At 38.4% G+C, this 17,206-nt stretch overlaps 1 protein-coding gene across 13 annotated transcripts in view; it reads right to left on the reverse strand.

The window, feature by feature from the left end:
• The window catches only part of TCF4 (transcription factor 4), a 349,808-nt gene that overhangs the window by 33,914 nt on the left and 298,688 nt on the right, over nt 1-17,206 (reverse strand). For all 13 annotated transcript variants that reach the window (XM_042963037.1, XM_042963036.1, XM_042963034.1 and 10 more), the window contains 3 exons: nt 16,813-16,918; nt 13,192-13,325; nt 7,449-7,581 (listed from right to left, as the gene is read on the reverse strand). In XM_042963037.1, coding sequence (XP_042818971.1) covers nt 7,449-7,581; nt 13,192-13,325; nt 16,813-16,918 — 373 coding nt within the window. The remainder of the gene's footprint in view (nt 1-7,448; nt 7,582-13,191; nt 13,326-16,812; nt 16,919-17,206) is intronic.

Raw genomic sequence — 17,206 nt, forward strand, 5'->3', positions numbered from 1 at the left:
TATGCAGTACTCAGGTCTCTGAAGCCCTCAAAGTTTGCCTTTTCTCTGTATTTCATACAGTCAGTAGAATTGTCTTCACAAAGAATTTATGTCTCCTTTCCATTTTTTAAAAAAATTGATACACAGTAAAACAAGGTGCTCCTCTCAGCAAAATAAAACAGGAAGTCTACAACAAGCCTGGCTTCCTAGGAGAGAAAATATTTTTAATATTTTAAATAATACATATTCTCCACATACTCAGGTCTGTGTTTACATTATAAAACCCTGAACTAAAAATCAATAAAGGTCTCAAATTCCAGAGACAAAATAAGTCTACATATTCAGAAAATTATCTGTCATCTTTTAACACTGGTATTTTTAACCACAAAAGAGATTCTGAACCAAGTACCGTTACTAAAAAGATGCAGATTCTAGCATGTGATTCAAAGTCAGCTCTATTTAACAGTGTTAATACAACACCTACAACATTTGGCATATTACATTTATTAAGGCCTCAACATTAGCAAATAGACATAGTATTTAAATAAAACCTATTAAACCCAAGGACCTGGTTTCACTATTCTGTGAAATAAGAAAAGGAAATCTTAAGTCAACTGATTAATCCAAGCAGAACTTCACTGCATACAACATAATTGAAAAAAAAAAAAAAATTCCCAGGCGTAACCTTGACCCAAGAAAGCACACTTTGCTGACAAATGTGTCATCTGCTTCCAGATCTGTAAAATGCAGTAGTCGGGTCAGATCTCAAGTGGTTGAATTCTCTGCTTCTCTAGGTTATAATTTCATTCTCCTGACTTCTGCTTAGCATAGTTAAATTATGCTTGCTATTTTTATATATTTATATGTTGGGTATGTCAGTTGGATAATCTTTTGATGTATGCTTGATTTGGTTAACAAAACCCACACCCAGATTCATTCGTTAATTACTAAAACTGAAAGAAAACTGGTAGGTGACAAAAAAGAACACAACCACTTTATGACAAAACAAAACTATTCTTTTTTATATCACAAATTCATAATATAAAAAGTATATTGGTTATTAGCACTAAGGATTATGGGTTGAAGTGCATCTTTGAAATGACGGTCAGACATACAATTGAGCTGGTGAAAGGAACTCACGGATGTCAGTAATATTAAAAATACTTAAATGTAAAAGATAACTGAAATTATTTCTCCTGTGAAAATGAAAATTTCTGCATTGAGTTCTTTAAAAACAAAAGACAATTCTAAAGAGAAAACAAAAAAGATTTTGAAAACACAGAGAGCACTAACATCTTTTTAGCATGTATTATTGATGGTATTTGGGGGCAAGTATATACATTTTTTTTCCTACAAGCAGTATTATCAAATATACCTAAAAATTAGATTTATCAGTCAAACTAATTTGTGATCTGCTTGATTAGAAAACAGATCTTTGGGAAATGGAATTTCAGAGCCACACTAGAAAAAAATTATATTATCTAACAAAAAACCCCCTAAATCAAAAGAGACAAGATATCGTTTCAAGTACAAATGAACTTTGCTACAGTCGTAGCTTTGAAAAGATTAATTCTTCCTTTGAACAACTTTAAAATGAGAAGGACAAACTTTTCAAAATATATTTTCATGAAAACTCATGGAAGTGTTTTAGGAACATAAATATTATACAAGTGTAAAATCACACTTAAGAAGAGATAAGATATATCAGTAGGATTACTTTTTGTACTACAACCTTCTAACTAAACTTTCTATTAGTGCCTGTTTTATAGAGGGAGATACTAGGACTCAGGAACTAGAATAAAAACTAGCATCAACTTCTTAGCTCATGTTGTCATGAAAATGTTTCAGAAAACTACAAAGGCTACTCGTGGAGGCACTGGTGAGAACAGACTATGTTTTTCACATGAAGCCATTCTACCTTGTAGCAGCTGGAGGGCCAGTCCTAAGGGCTTAAATTTCAAAGCAGTTTACTGGGGCCAATTTGCCCTTTCAGTTGGAATGCCTTTTGTTCTGTTCCAGGAAACGCTGGAGAAGACACATTTTCGAGCCCCTGAACATGTTAAGCTACATGGGCCCTTCTCTTAAAGATTTCTCTTTTTGTGTGACTGATAGGTCAAAAGGCACAGATAAACAGAAAGTGAATTTAAATTCTCAAATGGCATAATCTTTTTTATACTGAGTAGTAATAGGTCATGTTTGGCTAAACATACTTCTAATTAAACTTTGTGCTCATCAAGTCCACTTTTATGGCTTTAATGTGACGGGACTCAATTACTGTTCCAGGCCCAAGTTTTTGTCAACTCATATTGTTAGAAATTACCAAAATTCTCATATAAAGGAACAGAGATAAAAACTACTGTTCCTACTAGGCGAAGCCTGGATTGATTTCTTGATATTTTAGCTCTAATCAATTTCTCTTGCTCAAGAAAAAAAACAAAAACAAAACCAAATCAGTCTCTAAAGTGGTAAGGTAAATATGAATGGAAGATGAGCAGCTATTAAAAGGAACTGCAATTTTGTAGGAGGATTTGAGACTGCCAGCCCCCGAAGCATTATTCAGATGGCTTGAACACAGGTGCTGTTGCTGGCTAGAAGTTAGAGCAGAAAGAAGGGTCTGGTATCTTTGGTTTCATGTGAGACCTTGGTCTCAATCTCAGCTTTGTGGAAATGGCAATTCCTATTAGAACACACCCTAATCAAAACACCAGGATGATTGGGCACTGGCCCCTGAAAATCAAAATTTGGAACAATGCGTCATCCCTTTATTGCACACCCATAACCTCAGGCTGGAAACATCGTGAAGATACAAAAGGAATAAGAAGGGCAATTCATAGTGTATTTGTCTGGAGGATAACGACAGCTTTAAAATTTAGGATTTTCTGAATTGTGTCTAAATGACCCTCGTGTTCTTAAACTATTAGAAGCAGCACACAGTGCCATGAGCTCCTCTCTGTGAGATGACAAGAGAAGGAGCTTTTCTAGCACTCTTCCTACACATGAATACAGACTCAAATAGAGGCTATAATGCACTAATTTTTAGCAGGAGGGATTCCTAGGAATCCAAGGGGGAGGAATTGGGCCCCATGACCATGTGCAGGAAATGGACGAGAAGACTTAAATCAAACTAGTTTATTGTTCTCCGTTGGTGGTCTTTGTAACTAAGATGCCATGTCACTGCTGGATAAAATCCATATTACTCTTATGCTCTGTGCCTGTTCATCACCCAACTGTATTTGAAGGCTCAAGATTCTTACAAAAGACAAAGTGAATATTATGTGACTACTCTAATAATAAAATTACTGTGAAACCAAGTCCTCAAGGGGAAATGGACATACTGTTTCCACTAGAAAAGCCACACACTAAAATGCATCATGTCATACAAACATGTCATTAGGAGTGAACGCTGTAAACCAGATTAATTTCATGAACCAGATAGATATTCCAGGGTAATCTTTAGCATATGTTGCATTAAATCAATCTTGGTAGTCTGTTCCTTCAACACTGTTTGGTTTGAGGTTTAAAAACATGGGAAGTACCATGCATTAGAAAGCAGGCCAGTTAAGACTAATGAAACAATAATAGTTATTATAACCATTATGTTAGTTTTATGCCCAATTCCCTCCGAGGGGAAGAGAGTGTGTGTAGCCTCTAACAGCCAGGGGTCACACCCTGGGAATGTATACAAATGGTATTTCCCAGTGGGCAACTGGAGCACTCTTGTCCTTGAGGAGTCTAGAGGACTGTGTTAGAACAGGCAGTGCTCTCAAACCTTTAGATCAAGAAGGGGTATTAGACATTGTAGGTAAGAAGGAAATATGTAAACAGTAAAATATATAAGGCTGCTGTTCTTACGGATTTCTATCCTCTACAAGCTGGTATCTAATAACTTACTACACTTCCTCTGCGTGCATGCTCACGTGAAGAGGCACTGGACTGGACTGCTTCTGATATACACCCAGCAGCATTACATCCAAAGAGTTTTAGGAACAAGGTTAAAAGGCACTGATGGTGGTAACTGTGGAAGACTCTGGATTTAGCTCCTCTCTAACGGGGGACTGTACCAGTTGAATTACTAAGAGTCCATGCTGTGTCCCATGCATTATATTCATATAATTCCAGGAGATTAATAGGCCCTTCCAATTCACAAACGTCTAAATAATCTCCAGAGTTTGTTGGCAAGGCTTCAGAAGAAAGTAGTGGACTATATGCCACAAGTAAAATAAACTACAATTCACTCGAAAATCTACGGATGAATGTGTCATTAAAAAAAAAAAAAAATCCTGTCATTATAATCTGGGTAAATTTTGTCTTAAGTATTTCTCAAAAAATGATATTGGGCATTTAAGGGCAAAAGAAAACAAAACAAGAAACAACGATCACTCTACCAAGTCAAACACAAGCCATCTGAAACCGTGGCAAGCATCTTCCATTTTTGAAACGCAGAGGACAGAACCAGGGGCAAAAGGGGCAAAGTGACTCCAGGGGGCTCCCTTCTGAGGGTTCTGAGCTTACATCTCACACCACGTGCATTTTGTTGCTCTAGGGGCAGGTCAGGACATTGACTGACTTCCAGGAAGACACATTATAACGCGAAACTCAGAAGTGGGGCCATGATCTGAACTGAAAAAGCAGCTAGCTTCCTAAGACATCAACGCCATTTATGAAAAGATTGCTTTGCCTTGCACTTTTTTACCAAGAAAACTTGAAAAATGTGATGTCCATGTGTTAGTGCTTGAACCCCATTCTTACGGCATTAGTATTGCTTATAGTCATTTTCTACAGAATCATGTGTGTAATCTCAAACATGTGTCAGGCTATGTGTTCCCTATTTACCAATTATTTAATTAGCTCTGTTTGTTCTTTGAGATACAGGCAATGTAATATTTCTTTATTTCCTGCATTTCAGAATGAGTGAGTATATGCCAAATATTTTCAAAAGTCTACAGATGTATCCTATTAATCCATACTGTTTGTCAGGGAAGTATCACTAACATCAGAAGAGAAATCTTCTCTTCTTGTTATACAGACATGCTGCCTTCCCTGACTTCTACCACACTCTGAAAATCCATCCAAGGCCTAGGAAAATTAAAGTGTGAAGAAACATGAGCCATTTGACAGCATGCAATACTAAGGCTTATTATCATATTTAAATTTTCCTCTGTATTTTAATATAAGAAATTGGAGGACATATTATTTTAAGAAAGAACATTCTAGAATGTTCTCCCTTAACATAATCCTTAAGTAATAACTGCATTTATGCAAGTTAATAAAGGTCTGTTCCTCCAAAAAGCTGCATTACCATGTCTACTTATTTCCTGAAAAGATTATAAAGCTTTCTCACATTCTGCTAATAGATTTTGACAAGTATACCCATGATTACAGAATAATTTATGTAATAAAGTTATTCTTAAAAACCTTTTTCTGGGTTCCAGAAATCTCATGTTTTTCTCTGTAAAATTAAAGCTCTTTTATCATTGCCTAGACCTTCCTTCCACTTAAACAGGGCCCTGTGGTCTATGTACCAAGTTCACTCCCTCTTTAGTATAGAGGTGGGCCCGTCAGGATGCAGTAGTCACCTACTGCTCCACGCTGTCCAGACCAGATGAAGAAGGAGAGCAGACATTCCTTTTCATCCACAGGCTAATGATGAGTCAACCATCTTAAGTAAAGCAAATCTCATTCCCACTGAGACTTGTGGCCATGCTGACCACAGCTCATGGAAAATGATTATTCCATCTCATAACATCTCTTTCTTCCCAAGCTGCGGTGCCTCTCTCCCAGAAAGGCTGTTTTGTCAATCAATCAACAAAATTTTTTTTCAGACAGTGCCTGAGTATGTTTTCCTCAACTCAAGCTTTTGCTCCACCTTTATACCTTCCTAAAAAAGAAAATTACTCAAACCACAAGTAGACAGGAAATCTGCCGTGTAAGAGGATGAATGACCGGTCATCCTTCTTTATAACTAGACCTCATGACTGTAGAGAGGGGCTTTCCATTTGTCAAACCACATTGAAGTGAAATATGCTTTCCTCACTCTTTCAGTTCTGCACTTCTTTCTTTCTTCTTGTTTTTCAAATCTGCCAAAACTGCATTGATAGCTAACCCAACTTCCCCATGTGACCTCTGTCCATAGCTCTCCAAGGTCAAACTGATGCAACACACTTGTAGAAGCTTTGTTATGAAAAGCTACAAAAATGGAAACTCTTATACATTTGTTTCTTAGTGAGACATGATAGCGAAGGGCTGCTAGGTGGTTAGTCTCAAGTGTGAAATACATTATTGAATAAGCTGGGAGTGTATTATTTAGGCAGAATTATATCTGCAACATTTCAAAGTACATCTCTTCCCTTTCATCAAAAACACTCCCACATAAGTGATTCACACCACTTTCCCAAGTCCTATGGACTCTCTGAAGAAAATGAAAAACTGCAAAGAGCTAAGGGGAATAAACAGCAGGATTATTCTGCCACACATTCTTCTCTCGAAAATGAACAGTTTATGTTCTCATCAGCGACCCACTAGAAGTGATCTTGAGGCCAAGCAGGGTGTGAGTGTGAGCTAGTACCAGAGCAGTGGCAACCAGGGAAGTCTGAGGTTTTAGGAGACCCTGAAGCACCAGGCTGGCCTGCTCCTCGGAATGGCGGAGTCGTTGAGTTGTTGAAGGTGCATCTGGAAAGGGGTGGCTGCCTCCTCCCCAGCCTGGGACTCTTTCCTCCAGGGACAGCTGGACACCTGCCTAGCTCCTCCCTCCAGGGGACAGCGCCGGTGGAGGAATCTTTTGTCCAGAGAGACAATCACAATGGACATCAGGAAAAACCAGGGACGACGGCTGAGTTCTTTTGGCAGCAGCGCTCTGCTTGGCCTCAACTTCTTAGTAAATCTGCTTGAGAGAAAGCAGTAAATGCCTTCTGGCCCACTGATGCCCAGGTGTCTCCTCTCCAGTAAGGGAGCAAACGCTTCTTTTCCTCTGAAGGACTCCACGATGCCACATTCTCTAGGAGGTGAAGCCTTACTAATAATCTCCTGTGAATTTCATAGGAGCTAGTCTTCAGATGTCATGGGTAAGAGCCTAGCACGGTGACTGGGGCTTGGGAAGTGGTCAATAACTACTATTAGGAGCTAACCTGCCCCCTATCTCATTAGTCTTTGGCGGTTTGTCTTATAAACATTCATTTTGCTCACCGTTTGGGAATGTGAGAAGCAAGGTAGTTTGGATCTACTGAAAGCCTTGTTCAATCTAATACCTCACAATGAACAAAGTAGCCAAATTTCAGTTTCTTATGACAAAAAAAAAAGTGATTATAGACAAGCCAATGCCTATTTCTGTTTGGTTCATGTATTTTCATTCAGTTACGTGACAGATATTCATTGCCTGATTGCCGTTTGATGACGAGGAGAAAAAAGAGGTCCTATATTATTAAGCCGTGACATTGACTGCCGGCGTCAGAATCGACATTTCCATGACTCACCCATTATACTGTCTGTCCCGTTGGCAGGAGGCGTACAGGAAGAGGTGCTGTAATGGTTTGTGCCACTACGATGGAAAGTGGACATCGGAGGAAGACTGGAATTGATGTCTGCTGAGGAGTGTGATGGATAGCTCTATAGCAGGAAGCAGACAAAAGAGACCATATTCAACCATAAAATACTTAATGGGTTAGGTTTCTAATACTTCTTTCAGAACTCTTCATTTTGCAGGAGATAGCTCTTAGAATTTCAAAATATCCAAGAGTATATTTGACAGCTTTCATTTTTCAAAGAATAAAATGCAAAGACACATAGTTATTTGGGTTTGCATCGAATGTAGAAGAATGCAATGGCAATACAGGACAGTGAGAAATGATTATAGTCTCTGAATCCGAAAATTACTGCTTAAAAGTATCTCTGAGATTTCAGCAATGTAAAAGACTGTTTCTACTATTAATTTTTTTGTATGAACTACTGATCAAGTAAGAAAGATTCCATGGTACAATGAATAAAACAGTATCATGACCCATGGGGTTGACATTACACTTCATCCTGAACTTCTCGACACTAAATGGTGAAAACAGTCAGCCTCAAATCCTCTTCCTGCAAAACTGGATCACCTTCCTGAATTCTAGCGAGAACAAAACGGTAAATGAAAAAATTTTAAAAGTACCAATGATTAAATACCTTTATAAATATCAGTATGTAAAACAAATCAATGACTCTATTGAATTAAATTGGAATGAACAAACTGAGAAGGACTGATTTGATTTGAGTTCTTTCTTTCCATGTCCTCCTCATTAGCAATCTACCAGATAGCTGACTATGAAAAAGGCATATCTTTACAGAATCATTTGTTTTAAGTTTGGCTTTAAGTTCAATTATTATCCTAATTGTCCAATAAGCTGCTTTTCTTGGGGCATATCACAGAGCCTGTAAAGAAGCAAATTTGTTGCTACTGATCGATCTGCTGGGGAATGAGCAGATCACTAACAGGGACATGGTTATTTACAAAAATACATCAAGCTATTTCCTTTTTCAAGATAAAAAAGTACCCTGGAAAGTCACTCTCATAGGTATCTGAATGTGTTACAGACCTGTAAAGGAAAACTATTTTGGGCACAATCCACTTTTTTTCTTATATGTAATACATTAATCAGATATGGATTTTTATTACATCATTAGTAGAGATTCTATTAAAATTAGAGATTGAATATGATGCTAAAAGTCAGGGGTGCTTAAAGCCCAGGCATTTATTCATAGGAGTAAAACCCTGGTGTCTTGGTACTTCTGTATTAATTTTGTGAGGCTCATCTTGGGTTCTAGCTCTTCCTTTAGCATTCCTTCTAACTTCCAACTCTTGCATGATCTCTTTTCTCTGAATCCCTAATGCACTCACAGTCTGCGCTGTGCCATTTAACACTTAATTATATGCTGCCTTTCATTGCTTTCTGTTTCAAGTGCATTCCCACCTATACTGTGAACTTCTTAAGAGGAGGGAATAGAGCTTATACCTGTGCATCCGATAGCTCATGGCTGAGTGCTGACCACATAATTACCTTATACACTCAATGAACATATGGTGATCGGTTGGCATTTAATAAATAGTGGACTGAAATACTACTCATTTGAGAGAGAACTAAACAGTCTAGAAAATGAACCTATGTTAGATCTGCCAATGACATGGTGGGTGCCCTTGAAAATATTATCTCTACATACATATTACCTCTACATAAAATAGTCCAACTGAAAGGTCAACTCCAGTGAAAAGGTTGAGATGATACCTTCACCTTTCCAAGTTCCCAAGAAAATCTTTTAAACTTTTTAATTTTATGGAACTCTTTGCTTGACCCCAAAATTCCTTAGGCCACCTGTTAAGCTCATTTCTACTTGCTGCTTACAAAATACCCCAAGTAGTCCATGAAATTTTCTCTGAATAACAATACAATGGGCCCGTTCCACAGTACATCTAACCCAAAAGACTGGGGAAGTCACAGAACATAAACTTACAACAACTATCTCTGCTCGAGAGCTAAATACTGTAATAAAGTAGAGAAAAAGAAAATGAACATAGAAGGAGGAAACTGAAAGAAAGAGGTGGTTTGCCTTCATTTCCACACACTGGTATTCCATGCTGAAGTCCTGAAGAATAGAGAAACTTTACAAATCAGTCCTAGATATGCAAAAATGAAAACAGTGGAAAAGAATTTTGAAAAATATTTAAATGAGTATATAATCACAGGGTGAAGCAGGAAGAAGATTATCACATCAGGGAAAATTTCTACACACTTTTAACCTGGCGTAAAATCGGCACTAATTCAAGATTTAACAGACAGAGGGTTAATCCTGTGTTTAGAGAATGACAGAAAAAGTCCCACCCCATAGGTTTTAATGGGGAAACCAACGCAATCCACGTAGAGTATTTAGGGACCATCGATGACAGGTGCCCTCAACCTCTCTAACTCCAGCTATTGATGCCGTCTGCCCTGCTTGCTATGCATGGAAAGGGGAGACTGAAAAAGAGCTACGGCTTTACATGCCTACTATTTAATTATGTTTACTTCTGATACCCAATTAATTATAGCATATTTGGAGCCTTCTGACAAAGTACTGAAAATATTTCTATTAGTGATGATTTTAGCAACTTATGGGGTGACAATTCAAAGATTAGAAAATAAGTGGTGGCACATACAAAGAATAAAATCCTGCTTTGGGCTAAGGCAAGGTTTCACAATGTTGGCACCATTAATCTTTTGTGCCAGACAATTCTTTGTTGTGGGGGGCTCTCCTATGCATTGTAGTATGTTTCCCAGCATCCCTGGCTTCTATCTGCTAGATTTCCTGTATCACCTGCTCCCCAGTCATAATATCCATGAACGTCTTCGGACACTTCCAAATGTTCCCTGAGGGGGTCAAATCACACCTGGTTGAGAATCACTGGGGTAAGGGTTTATGTTACAAAAAATAAAAGAACTTGTCTTTTATAATACACTTCCAGGCTCCTAGGACTATTTCACTCTGTGGCGCAAAGACCATGCCTAAACCATGCCAGACAGAGGACTCTATTCTATTTCTAAACAGAACTCGGCCAAGTCATTCCAAACTTGAATCTGCAACAACCCATTCCAAAGCTTAACCACAAACTCCATTCTTCTGAGTGATTCTGTATGTACCTCTGTGACATAGTAGAGATTAGCTGTGGGATTGCGTTGTAGAGGCTGAAACCATAAAGGGGATTGGAAGAATCAAGCTTGGGGTCTTGATGGTTATGACTGAAATGTGTGGAGTTTAGGCTCTACACATCCTATTACAGCATGGTATAAAGAGATGAAGACAGTAACATTTCTAAAGTGTTGTATCTTTATAGACAATACGAGTTTGGCCCAATTATGCCCCCAAATCTCTTCTTTTCCTCACACAATGCCTTTGTTCTGCATGAGACTGGCCAAAGCTACAGGCAAAAATTGTGAGGAATTACCATTATTTTCAAGTGAAAAGTCACTAAGTGCCTACTGCATACTCACATTTTTCTTAATCAGTGTCAGATTTCTGAAAGGCATTTCAATGAGAGATTTTCAAATGGTTGAATACTGAAATTACAATGATTACTAGATATAATAATCCAACAGTTTCCCTACCAGCGAGAAAATTCATTAGGATACATTACCAGAGACTTAATTCATTTACCATTAAAAAAAACCCTTATATCTCTAAGAACTGCTAAATAATCATGTTTAAGAATGAAAACTCTGGGTTCTATGACAGATAAATGACATTACAAAGATAGCATCTGATACAACCTGTTGGTCTACTCCTTCAAATAATCTTTCTTCCTGGGTTGATAATATTGTTTTGGTTTTAAGGTTTCCAACAAATTTTTTTTCTAAAAGGAATGTAGTTGGTTTCCTTTTTAAAATTACACTTTTTATGCATTTGAGCATTTTTTAAAGATACCTCCGCCCATGCAGTGAATTCGGGATAAAATCAAACCACCTACATCAAAATTCTACAGCATGACAGTAAAAGAAGAAAAGAAAGAAAGAAAGAAAGAAAGAAAGAAAGAAAGAAAGAAAGAAAGAGAGAGAAGGAAAGAAGGAAGGAAAATATCAAATGGACAACTCTTAGAAGAACTGACATTCCATGTTATGTTAGTTAATACTGCCAAATCTTTTATTTGTAATCAAAATTTTCCTTGCTCACAGGACACATGAAGTTTTGGTCATGAGTTCCTTAGAGAAGTGGAAAATGATGATAGGAAATAAGGATGTTGGCCAAGAAGAAATTCTAGTATAGTAACAGTTGATATTTCTCTAAGTGTTTGTTCTAATACCTGAAAGGAGGGGAGAGAAGATGAAATTTGCAAATTATTTGCTATTTACTGAAGATGTGCTAAAATTTGAGACAGTTTGATTTACAGATGATATAAACTTGGCAGATGATATCAAAAGGCCAATTCCATCTCCATCATGTGCCTCTCCTCAACAGATAGGCTAACTGACCACAGTATCTCTATCACTAGGACTAACTAAAGAGGTATTTTCAAAGATATCAGAAACTGTAACTTCTGGAATGTTTTTATGTTGTCAGAATAGTATAGAAGTCACCTTTTCTATATCTCTAATGGTTAAGCAAAAGAGAGGACAGACCACAGAAATCCAGAAAGTACTATCTCTTATAGCAGAACAGAGAAAGACACATGAATCTGGTGTTAGGAGAAGAGAAAGGGGCAATTTCAAGACGAAGAGTAGTGACACAGGTACCAGGAAGGATCACTGGATAGGCCACATCCTTTTTGTATCTGTAGGATTACAGCTTCATACATTTTTAAAGCTATATTACTGCCCAAGGGGCTCAGTCCCCACCTTAATTGCATCTCAAACCTAACTCATGATCTAGAAGCAGCCTTTCCTCCACATAATGATAGACTTAAGTTCATGAGTGGATTCTGGGCTGTGGGAGTTTTTGAGGCTAGAAAAGATCAGATGATCAGATGAACGCTGCTTCCTTCAAGATAAAGGGCCACATTAGGATGGATGAGTGTAGGCAATGGGTGGAGTGGCCACTCCGGTAATGAAAACAAGGTAACATTCTACAGCTCAGCACTTTTCAACTGAGTAAGGCAAGGGAGCATCAGGGGGAGGTTGGGGAGTATGGAGTTATAGCTAAGCTACTGAACACTGGGAATCCGATCTATACGGAAACCCCATGGTTGCTGTTTCTAGTGGACTGTATGGGAAACAGGAACTCTTTCCTCTGGGTGTGGCACCAAGGGTCAAAGCTGTCACCAGGGACAGAAGCCGGAAAGAGGAAGTGGAAAAGCCCATGGGAGATACAGGTCACCTACTCTGAGTCTACTGACTGTCACCCTGCCCCCTGCAGTATATTCTTCAAAACTACAGACAGCAAATAAAAAAAATAAATAAGTAAAAGGATCCACCATAGTTGAAATTCTGCAACTCAAATGCACTGGATCTTTATGTGCCAAAGGAGCCTAACACTGTCGTCAAGAAAGCACAGAATAAGACACAATAAACAGAAGAACAATAGCAAAGAGAATCCAGAAAGGGCTTACAAAGGTGTTCTGATTTAGGTAGGTCTTTGATCACAGAAACAATATAAGACTGATGGGTGTATGCCACTTTTACTTTCATTTACAGAGTCCCTGTGTGCACGCATGGAAAGACAGAGGATGAGATTTCAGAAACTAGCTGTGTTGTGTCCAGAATCATGTAAATCTGCCCTTACCAAACGTTCGTGTGGATGCAGGCTACAGTAGCTGCTAGACTGTGGAATATGAGAAGAATTGCCCAACATTCCTCCGTAGCCAGGCTGATTCATCCCACTGGAGGAGCTCCAAGGGTCACTGCTGTGATGGCCATCTGTAAAAGACAAAGAACACCATGACTTTTCTGAGGCATTCAGCCTTGCCTCACAGAATAGGGTTTTTTCATATACTTGAAAATGGCTGCCTGTTGTGTATCCGTCTTTGTGCTGTTTCACTGATTACATCAGAAGACAGTCAGCCTCATTTTTTCCCAAGTGGTTCTATATCGCCAAACAAATGTAAATATTTACCATAGGCAGCGTTCTTAGTAAAAATTCAGCTATAAAAGAACAACGCAATACATTTCTATGTAGAATTGTGTCAAGTCTGCAAGGTAAACAGTACTAAAGAAAACATTTCTTAGAAGTCCCCTGACCTCTTTTTCTACAAAAACTAAAAGTGAAATTGTGCCTAAATTTCATGGTAAAAATAAAATTCTTGACACATTACAGAGTTGATAACTTCACAAGTTTTAAAAGCATATAAAGAAATTAGTAATAATGAAAAAGACCATCTCAGACTTAAGAGATCAGATTTCTTTCTCGTAACATACATAGAATTAATGTTGAAATTGCATTATGAGTTAAAGGGAGCAGGATTCTCAGATATATAGTTCGGAAATTTCTTTTGGCACATAGTTCTATAGGTATCCTAAGCTTCAGTAGCCATTGAAAGGGTACACACCTATCATAAGTTAAATATTATGCTACAGACAATTTTGAGAGGTTCTGGATTTTATAAAACCGTAAGTTAAAAAGAGGTTTAAAATGATACGGTCATTATATGAAGTACCTTTCAACATTAAGTTAATTTTTTGTTAACACCATATTAAAAACATTTTTATAGATTCTTTTTCTTTTCTGGGTCTACTGGCCTAGAGGTTACTACTAGAGGTCACTAATGTTTGGCTGGGTTTCTCAGATGAAGGTGGCCGGTGGGGGTTGGAAACCTATGTGGTTGCTGAATTCAAAGTTTCCCTTCTTCTAATAGTTTAACTAAAATTATTGAACACCAGCTGAATGTGGAACCATCAGCTAGGTCACAGCACGGCCTGTTCTGCCTCCTTGAAAATAAGATGATTTTAACATCTGTATGTGTTATCTAATAAAAACCTTTTGCAAATTTAAGCAATACATTAGTTAAATCTGCCACCATACACCACAAAGCTCTTTTTCACTGAGATTTTAAACGCAGAAATTAGAATTCCAAAAACTGGAATAGTTTAAGGACAGGGAGGAATGATCAATAGACTTCTTAAAAAAAAAATCATGTCTGTGATGTTGACAACTCAGGAGTTTTAATTAGAGGGTGGAAGTTCAAGTGAAAAATGAGAGGTCACATAGTAGTGAGTTTGAGATATGCTCCTGCCAGTCTCTAAATATCTTTCACCTGCACTGTATGTCTCTTTAAGCCCTGAATCCTCAGGGCACCATATGCCCCCCTCACTGCAGGAACCGGATGGGATACTGTTTCTGCGATGATAATGTGAAAACACAAGACTTTCAAAAAGTTATTCTTCATGTACTGAAGACTTAGCCTTCAGACAGTGGAAGTTTAGATGTCACCTTAAATTCAAATATGAAGTTAAGGCCCTAACATTTCAAATAGATGGCATCTATGACAAATAAATTGAGAATGTGTATCACTGAACGAGAGTCTCCTGAAACATTCTGACAACATGATGCAGTATACGGAAATACATTTAGGATTTGTTAACACACAACACTCTACTTAGTGCAGTCTTATAAAAATACGTACTTTACATAAATTATGCTTTTCACAGTAAATTAATATTTATCACATCCCATGATCTGGCATAATGTTGTTTGGAAAGAATAGAATTAGATGTGTGCAAATTAATTGTGCTCATCATAAATGTCAACTCAAATTTTTTTTTTTGCTTTCTTGGGCATTCATATGCAGAAAAGCCAAGTTTGTTCCCCGTATTTTGCGTGGTCTGCTATCCAGAAGAGACTGCTGTTTTAATCTATCTGACCTCCCATGCGGCGTGCAGTCTATGCAAGCACCGTCCTGAAGGCAGACAGAAGAAATCCATCCTGCCAATTTTCTCGCTGAAAAACTGCTTTGAGTGATGAATCACTCCAAGCACCAGTGGTATGGTTTCTCCGGTGGGTCATAAAAGAGGGGAGCTGATGCCTAAGTGGCTGCTTGTTTATAGCAAACGGGGATAAGGCTTTTGTCATGGCAGAGGACACACTGAAGTGACATACCCTGTGTCCCTTGGTGAGTTACACCTAGGACAGGTCACAAAGATAAAGGACCCTTCTGAACACGAGCTCTATTATGTGTGGAACAAATTCTCTCCAATCCTAAGAGACCCATTCAATTCAATTTCATAGATTTTCCATGGAATTTCACATGTGAACTCACAACCTAAAAAAAGCTAACACTCTGAAGGACAAGAAAATAAAGCCCTTTTAATCAGAATGATTTTGAGTGTGTCCACTGCAAGCTAAGTGAGACACTTAGCTGCCCCCCCTTGGTCTCACTGCTCCAAGGGCGCTCCCCTTCCCATGATATGGCCCTTCCCAGAGTAGCATGGAAAGGAAATCCCACGGCACTTTGCCAAGGCACACTCAAAAAAGGTTTTTACACCCAGGCAGGAAGAGTTAAAAGTTCTGCATACAGGTACAAGAGTTCTTGGCAAACTCCACGTCTAAATTTCAGACTATCAACTTGGCAACAAGATCATCACATTTTGACAACAAGTGTCACAGGCTTACTGGGGACAAAGCCTTAGGTGCATCTCTGGACAGTCTATTCTTACAGGCAGGTGCTGTCACTCTAACCACCTCAGTCTTTTCCAAGCAGCAGTGGAAAGAGTATAAGCTCAGGGGGCACACATCCACGTACAGTTAATTCAATATACTGCACAACTGAAAGTAAATATACTTTATCTACTGTGAAACTGTAATTTTCTAAAACTGTCTGGGAAAAAAGCTGGGTCTTTTACCCAAAATCAATTTGCATGTTGGGATGGAGCTTTCACTGTGTAATGAAATCATACTCCAGTCTTCAGATAGGTTTGCTTCACCTTAAATGGGACTCTTGTTCTTACCTATAAATTAATAAGTGGCTGAAATTTTTATATGAAGTTATACATAAGGACAATTTGTTCCCAGCTGGCTACATCCAGGATGCTCAAAATACACACTGAACCAAAACACTTCCAAAAATACACATACGTTCTTCTTGGGGGAGTGAAGACGCTGAAATGATCCGTCAGGAAGACCATCCCCGTCAAAGCATCAGTTCTAAGTGAAGCCAAACAGTTTTATCTAAACTCATCATTGCTCAAGGGGATTTAACTTAAAAAATAAGTCTTAGTAGAGTTTTAATTAATTGATTCATTTTTAACGAATTCAATTCCTAAGAAGAGCATGGCCTTCAATATTCTCTGCTTGCCTACTATTCCATTTTCTTGAGGATCCGTTCAGCAGTCTTTTGCCCCATGCATGACCTGAGAAGACCTGGGGAGATTCTGCCCAGTGGATTTCCCCGCAGAAGAGGCAGCATCTTACCCTGCATGAAGAAGGAGCTAGGGAAAGTGCTGGCTGCTGGTTTCGAGGAAGGGTAGCCTGGCGAGTCCCTATTGTAGTCGGCAGTGCTTGCTGATGGAGCATAGACCTGAGGAAGGAGAGACAATTTAGTTTTCCTTGCTGCATTGAACAAAGCACCTCAAGGTCCATTACTTGAGAAGAAGCAGGCACTAAATGCTAAATTTCTATCATGTCCATCCCAGATCTGTCAAACCCTAGAACACTACCCCTTCCAGAATACAGAAAAACCATCACCACCACCACCAACAACAAATGCTGAGTATATTTGTGTGACTGGAAAACCGGGGGGCGGGAGGGGTGGATATTTTCCAGTCGTAGGCAAGAATACCACGAACTATGTCTTGTTAAATGTATT

The sequence above is a fragment of the Panthera tigris genome, chromosome D3 (assembly GCF_018350195.1).
Source record: "Panthera tigris isolate Pti1 chromosome D3, P.tigris_Pti1_mat1.1, whole genome shotgun sequence".
In the NCBI taxonomy this organism is placed as follows: domain Eukaryota; kingdom Metazoa; phylum Chordata; class Mammalia; order Carnivora; family Felidae; genus Panthera; species Panthera tigris.